We start from the raw sequence: 7,904 nt of genomic DNA, 5'->3' as shown, positions 1-7,904 counted from the left end.
GGAAGCGTAAATTAAGATTTCGGTTTTGTTTAGCCCATTTACACTAAAGAACAAATAAAATCAATTGTAAATACATCTCAAGACAAAATACGTTTATTCGATCTATATTTATTCACTGTTTGCAAAGAATGCCAGTTTTATTGTGGAACAAAAATACAATCCTTTACTGTTCCAGTACTGAGATAGACTGTTATTTTGCTTTCACATTTAAATGTTTTATTTTCTGTTCATTTATTTACATAACTCTAAACATAAAAAGAATCAAAAGTTACACTCCAACAGATCCACATTAGAATAGTACAAAATGTATTTTTTTTACATGGCAACATGTATTACTGTTATTTGGTTTAATCAAACCAAAGTCAAATATTGACCAATGAAATGCAGTTACTCTTGAGAAAAAGTAGGCCTACCTTTCATTATACATATCTATTTATTGTTGCAAAACAGCCTCATCACAAACAAGTGTGAGGATTTAAGGAAAAGTGCCATGTTTGCGCAACTGCTACACCATCCAACAACATTGGTCAAATTTAGACCGAAAATACAATAAAACGTAATATATTTTAGTTGACAAGCTGCAGGATTATGATAATGAAAAGGAAACGTGGGCACTAGTTCTGCAGTTTGCTTGCTTGTTCTATTCGTGGACGTAACTCAAGTAGGTCACGATATAGCAGTCCTTTTCTGTTGGTGACGCCAACCTTCATTCGTCGTAGTGAAGTGAAGAGAGGAATTTATCCACATCAAAATCCTGAGGGAAGCAATTCACGAAATTCTTCCTTTCCTGTGCAATTCAAAACAGAATTAGGGTTAGATGAGGGGGAAATGAAATAGAAAAAAAGAAATCATCTAACTTATAATGCTTCAAACAGTCTAAACCAGGGGAGTCCAAATTATTCTACAAAGGGCCACAATAGGTGCAGGTTTTTGTTCCAATTGATCCAGTAAAGTTTTTCCTAGTTTTTATTCCACCCGGTCCAGCACTGACAGTTTAACCAATGACGTTTCTGCTAAAACAAACCCACATTAAATTCTGCATTGGTTGCATGTCAGCGCTAAGTTTTTTTAATATGCCAAAATTTTATCCCATTCATTGTAATGCCACCGTGTGTTATGGCTATTTGTCTTATCCTGGGAAGAATAGAAAGAAATTATACAAGCAACATCAATGAAAATAGATATGAGAATAACAGCACATGAATTGAAAATATCTTACCCGTTTTTTCTTTTTAGCAGGGGATTGTTTTGAGGACTTCTTAACAGTAGGGCTAGGAGTGGGAGGGGACTGTTTGCGCTTCTTTGAAATTTTCAACCTTGCGGGAGACTTTTCGCCCGGCTCCTGGCGCAAACTGTCCTTGAGCGGAGAACCAGTCCTGGCGATGGCGGCACGCGACAGGATCATGAGTGTGTGAGCAGCCATATTCATGCTGTTTTCGCTGCCAGTCTCACTGGCGGGGCTGCGTGTGGGGACATCTGAGGTATTGTGGCGAAGAAGATTCTTAGGTGTCCCCGCTGCATCTTTACCTTTCTTTTGTTGCAGAGGAGTCATTGGACTATTCTTAGCCTCTGCCTGACTGCCACCGGTTCCCGAGGTTGGAGGAGCAGGGAGGTCTGGGTTGTTGATTTCTAATGTCTTACCAGGCGTGGGAGGAGGGTTAAGGTCCTGAATGTTTTGGAGCATCTCGGCTGCCTGTATGGCCAAAGAACTGGTCTGGGAGGGAAGTTTGGCTTTTTTGGATGGGGAACTTGATGTTTGTGTGACAACTGGAGGGATTTGGTCTGCTGTTGTTGTAGAGAAAGGTGTGTGCAAAGGCAGTGGCTGTTTTGGTGAGCAAATCAATTTATTTTCTTTGTTAGGTTCATCTTTCGCTTGCGTGTTGTTCTCTGCGGGCTGTTCGCTGCTAGTCACAGCTTTGTCTTCACCGCTCACTGATTTTAGTACAGAATCTGAAGATGACTTTGAGCTGGCCAAATCCTTTTTTTTGGGTCCATCATTAATTGCATCTTTATTGTGATTGTGCTTACTCGCTACAGATTTTAATTTACTCCCTGGTTCTGAGATTTTAACTGACTCAACGTGAGACAGTTCATCCCTGCTCCCATGTGCAGTTTGATGATTTTGATTGAGGTCTAGTTTGTCATGACTTTGTTGTTGAGGATGAGAAATAGACGTAACCAAATTCCCTTCAACTTTGGAATCTGATGGGAGCCTAATTGTATCAACTTTCCGTTTAGGCTTATTTCCACCGAGGATAGTAGGCCTGGTAAAAGGGCGACCTTTCTTAGACTGTGTGGCACGCTGAGAATTTGATGTATTTGTAGCTGAAGAAGGGGCCATTGTTGCTGATGTAGATGGTGGCGGTTGAATGGTAGATGAGTCAAAACATAAAATTCGCTTATGGCTGGAACTGGACTCCTTCGGTTCGTGGGGCTGATTTGCATTATGCAGGTTCTGCATTGCCTCATTCTGTACAATTCCTAGAATTCACAGTAATAAAGTCAAAACACATGCTGAATTTGCACTGTACTACAGTATTGTCTTTGTGGCCAAAACAGCATAGTAACAGTGGAAGATATTTTTGGTCATTTCTAGTCATGCATTCAAAAATGTCATACAAAAATGAAAAATCAGTTCATCCATTGCATGTTTAAGTTGGCATTAGAGACAATTTTGAAACCTATACAGATAAAAAAAGACTTACAGAATGAAGGTACAGTGCAACAATCAAAATTAATATAAAGCTGATGGCTAGAGCAGCAACAACTTACCAGCAGTTGTGGAATTTGTGACTGCAAATGTGGAAAGTTTGGGATCAACAGAAAAAGTCTGCTTTACTGGGTTTGGTATTCCAACAATCTGAAAAGCAACACACGTAATGAGCATACAATGATAAATCACAAAAGTATCATGAGGTAATTAACAGAGACTCCAATGTGTGGCCTTTAAGCACATTAATATATTTACCTGATTGCTCATCATTTGGACATTTCCAGTAGAATTCTGCCCAATAAGGGACACAGGAAGCACCATTGGCTTAACTGGTGATGGCAAGATGAGTGCTGATCCTGTGAAGAAATAACCAAACATCTTTGTTTTTGCAGGAATGTCAGCATTGGTAGAGTTGATAGAAAGTTAAAAAAAAAGTGGGTCTCTCACCAGTGACAAAGTTTTGTGCTGGACTTGCTGCGGAAACATTGTATTGACTATTTTTTGGTAAAATGGGTACATTTGATGAAGTTGTAGGCGCTTGAACCGGTCTGCCCAAAGTATCTGTTGTAAGGGGCTCAGTCATTAGGAAATAGCTGGCGGTTCCTGCTTGAAGTCCAGGGCTACCAGTGTCTAACGGTAGTTGAATAATGTAGCTTTGTTGTGCTTGCGTGGTTGCAGCCAATGGGTGAGATGGAAGTAATGCCCCAGGTCTATTAGGCGAATTAACTAGTACTTCTGAGCTTTGTAAGCTACGAACAGCAAGTGCAGTTTCATCCAAGTTGTTGCCTCTCGGTATTCCAGGTCCTCTGGGAGACTTGACGGGAGAGGAAATATAGATTGTGGGTAGTTTTTCTGTAGAAATGCTGGAATTTGATTGAGCAAGAGTTTTGTCACTTTGGGAATCCTCATCTGGGTTATCGCTGATGATGATCTTTAAAGAAACAATGCTATTCGAATCAGTCGCAGCTTTACTTGGGTGGTAATTGCTGGTCGCAGAACCAGATTCAGGAGGGCATAGTGTATTCGAATTGGAAGGTGTGGCGGAAGTAAATGTGGACGAGCCTAGTAAACCTGTATGAGGTATGCTAAAAGTAGAAGCTAGAGAGGAACACGCCATTACTGCGTTCTTGTCAGTGGCGGTAGAAATAGTGGGACCTGCAAAAGAAAATGAGGTTGGGGAAGACTGAGGTGCTACTGTGAGACTCATCTGAGGCGTAGATGTTACACAACTGATTGGAACTGAAGTAAGAGTGTTGCTTTCATTCAAATTATCTTGTTCAGGAGAAATAAATACAGGCTGTACAGGTAAAGATTTAGCAGACTGATCAAGGGATCTTTCTTCTTGGTTACTTCTTTGATTGTCAACATTCACGACTGGTTCCACTGTTGCACCGGTCTCTGATAAAAGGACAGGTGTTGACTCAATGAGTGACATTGTGGTAGGCAAGCTGCTCTTAGTGACACACTCTAGTTCCCTGAAAGTGGGTGTACTCTTTAAAATAGCTGAAGTATCCACAGTGGTTTCAATATCCATTGGTGATGCATCAACACTGTTATTGTAAAGTGAGGCTTTTTCCATTCCATTTTGTCTAGAAAGATCCTCAAGAGTATTTAGCACTTTATCAGTGCTGTTTTCTATCAGGGAAGACTTGCTGCTTGACCCAAGTACAGCCTTCTTCAACAAAGAGTTCGGTTTTCTGGTCTTGCGTTCGAGTACAGTTTTGTTCTTCACCATTGCTGCTGTCAAATCTGAGGTGTCTTGCAGTGTGTTACCTGTTTAAATAACATAGATAACGAGTAAGGCATCTCAGTCTTTAACTGGATGATTGAATGTAGTTTGATCCTGATTTTATTTGAACAACTACCTGGATCACCATTGCTGTGGAGCTGCCCAACTGTAGATGACGGTGGTCCGTCAGTATCACTCCCCGCTGGGATATTGTCAATGTCTATAACACCAGGTTCTCCATCAGCTCGCGTTTTGTCTACAAATGGAAGATTACCATTTAGAGATCAATAGCACACAAATACAAATTTACACTACAATCCAAATAAAGAAAGAAGGAAATAGTTACTGTAGTCAAATAGGTCAAACAGGGCCTGAAAGGCAGGATCAGATTCGGTTTGCTTTAAAATGTCATGGATTGCATCCTCACTCATATGTATTTCTCCCTGAAACAAAAGTCCAAAAGGTAGTTTTTGTTCATTTCTTGCAATGTTAATGGAAAAAAAGACAAATCTGGACAATTAGGGAATTAAACCTGTAATCCAAGGATCTCATCAATGGACTGGTCATCTTCTATTGAACTTGACGTGTGCTTTGGCGTTTGGGGAGTTGGCTCACTGAGATTTTCAGCAAACACAAACCAAATATTGTCACTTTTACACCCTTACACCCCTTTTTAAATCAATGATAACAATGAAAACTAAACGCAACACTTACTTGGCAAGAATTTTGTTGATATTTTCTGCAAGCTTTTCCTGTAATGACCGGTCTCCCAATATCTTGTCTCGAGCATTTTGTATCACCAGTTGCTGAGGGTATAAATATCTGGTATAAAATTCTCACTTCTACAACAGAATACAATATCTAATTTACTAACACAGAGTGTGCAATTACTCACAGGAAAGTTTTCATCAACAACTTCCTCCACTTGTGGTTCAGCAGTGATATTTGTAGCAGGTGTGGTAGACTTGCCAGCAACATTTGAGCCTCCTAAAGCACTGCTCCTTTTCCTTGGCGTGTCCCTGTGGGCACAAGACAAGGCTATCTAGGTTATTTGAACAGTAATGAATAAAAATATTACATCTAAGTTTAACATAACAACATAAATATACATTATCACATATGGATAGCAGAAAGGGAAACAATCTAAGTCAACTTGTTGCATTTCACAACACAAATTATACTTCACATTAGTATTCAACAACAACACAGACTTTTTTTAGTCAATATGCTGGTAATCTGTATGTGTGTAGATAAAAATAACAGCTCTACCATTTCCGTCGGCCCGGGGACATTGGTCCTGGATTTGATCGCTGTTCTGAAATGATTATCTGGATAGGGGAATCCTCTAAAACAAAAAAAACAAGCATGATGAAGATTTTTTTAGCAGCTTGTTGCCAAATAATATAAAATTAATTGAAAACCCAATGAGGGGGCAGTCCCAAATTCTAATATTTCATTCTAATGACAGATCTAAAGTTTAAACATTGGAGGAATTGGTGGTCTTCTGACCATCTGAGAGAAACTGCCACTATGAGAAGCTCTTTACACTGCAATCATGTTGCATTAGAGCTAATTAGTATTACTTTCACATTATTGCACTCAATTTGTATTCACATTTTGTTTAATCTGTTTTTTATTTATTCAGATATTATGATATATACTTACTCTGTATATTGAGTAATCTGCTGCCATCATGGAATTGGTGACGTGTTGCACTTCCTAGAGGTGCTCCGATTTGTGGGACACTGTAGCTTAAAGGGGCAGGGTGACTGAGGATACTCTGTGAAGTGATTGCCGGGCTGCTGACTAAGTTTGTTTGAGACGAGCATACAAGACTGCTTGCTGAAGTCACGGTAAAAACCTGTTGTCTCGTCAAGTTTGCCAGTCCTACACGAGAACGAGCTGGAAGAGAACAGGACAGTTCTATTTCATCCATACTGGCTTTTAGCACTGCTGTATGGCGGTCATAATATGTTACTTAAACAGTAGCATTGTATAAAAATAATAAAAGGGGGGTTTATGATGTTGAGAGTTTGACAATGAAACATTATTTTTATTATTATTTTTGAAAGCATAGAGGAACATTCTATTTGAACTTGGGAAAATGTAGATGGGGTTTGCAGTCATTGGTCTTTTCTTTTTAAGTTTCTTACCTCTCTGATTGGCCGAAGTAGCTGCAGAACTCTGCAACGATCTGCAAAGAAAAACACAATAAGTGTATATCCCAGTTATAATTAGTGCAAGATATATAAAATTTGCTATGGCAACTAAATATCTACGGCCCTCCATGCATTACAATTTCTAAAGCGCATGCCTTGAAAAGGATGTTTTCATATTTAATGACTAAGATAGTTTTTGTGACAGTTCAAGGTGGATCGCAAGCCTAGAGAACATCAAACCACATTCAACATCCAACAAAAAGGATATAATCTCAATTCAGAAGTTTTAACCACATTCTGCTTGGTCATAAATCAAAATAATTACTTTATTTGCTTCAGGGTAAAATCCAGCTTTTTCCACAACGATGTCATCACCGCAGGCACTTCATGGCAAGTCTCTAAAAGACAAAGAAATGGTGAAAACCAAGTAGGACACCCCCGTAGTCATATTATAAATGTGATCGCAAACACCTTTTGTTTTCACAGCAATGTACTCGTTTAAAATAGTTGTTAGTCCCTTTCCAAAGACAGACTGCAGGAAAGAAAAATAGCAGACATGATGTGAGCTTCACTTTCATTTTGGATCATGTTTTGAAACATGTGTCCAACTTACAAAAACACAAGCAGGGAGAGCTCCATCTCCCATGCTGTGTTCTTTATATTCCTTCAGGTTTGGGCTCTCTTGGATGAAAGCTAAGCTTGTGGCGGATAGACCTTCTTCTTGAAGATACCCTGGTGAAATAAATCGTTATAAATTGAGATCGGACTTGTAAATATAAATGCGACACACACGATGCGCCGTGTTCAAGATGGGTTTATTCTTGGTATTTCATTTAGGATCAGTAGAAGTGCGGATATTTTGCAAAACGCATTTTATGATCTCGTCGGCTAACGCTACTGCTATAACTTGTAGATGTGAACAGACTTACCCAGTATGAGACGAGCGACGTCAGATGGCAGCAACATGGCTGCCAACTGGTTAATTGAAATAATAAATAGCCTTATTTTTTTAAGCTACATTCTCACTGGCAATGATGCTTTATAACGTCGAAATTTGACTTCAGTCAGTTGTATTGTTGTGAAGGATTCGCACCAAAAGGCGGGGAAGTATAACCCGGAATCTCCTCTTCCTGGCGAAAGGAGTTATGGGAAATGTAGTTCTACTGCAGTTTGTTTTTGGATTTCACTAACTGAATTATTCTAACTATGTAAATGGTAATGTTATTTGGTGGGTTTGTAATATGGTATAGGTAGGTAATAATTAATGTTTTCAAATAAATTGAGAGATTATTTTTTGCGGGAT

The 7,904-nt window shown here is 39.2% G+C and overlaps 1 protein-coding gene across 2 annotated transcripts; it reads right to left on the bottom strand.

The window, feature by feature from the left end:
• Nucleotides 1-88: 88 nt before the first annotated feature.
• Nucleotides 89-7,706, bottom strand: npat (nuclear protein, ataxia-telangiectasia locus). Of its 2 annotated transcripts, XM_077612005.1 has the most exons (18): nt 7,531-7,706; nt 7,215-7,333; nt 7,073-7,133; nt 6,927-6,999; nt 6,596-6,636; nt 6,304-6,344; nt 6,108-6,222; nt 5,712-5,787; nt 5,338-5,461; nt 5,157-5,248; nt 4,975-5,056; nt 4,789-4,885; nt 4,579-4,698; nt 3,161-4,486; nt 2,969-3,069; nt 2,773-2,860; nt 1,220-2,481; nt 89-787 (listed from the first exon to the last, which is right to left on the bottom strand). In XM_077612005.1, the coding sequence occupies exons 1-18, from the start codon at nt 7,565-7,567 to the stop codon at nt 707-709; spliced, it is 3,936 nt and encodes a 1,311-aa protein (XP_077468131.1). In that variant the 5' UTR covers nt 7,568-7,706; the 3' UTR covers nt 89-706. The 2 variants fall into 2 exon arrangements, with proteins under 2 accessions (XP_077468131.1, XP_077468130.1); XM_077612004.1 differs by having other exon boundaries at nt 6,108-6,344.
• Nucleotides 7,707-7,904: the final 198 nt, after the last annotated feature.

Source organism: Stigmatopora argus, chromosome 10, assembly GCF_051989625.1.
Source record: "Stigmatopora argus isolate UIUO_Sarg chromosome 10, RoL_Sarg_1.0, whole genome shotgun sequence".
Lineage (NCBI taxonomy): Eukaryota > Metazoa > Chordata > Actinopteri > Syngnathiformes > Syngnathidae > Stigmatopora > Stigmatopora argus.
Note: the sequence above shows the minus strand (reverse complement) of the source record. Positions and strands in the feature narration are given on the sequence as shown.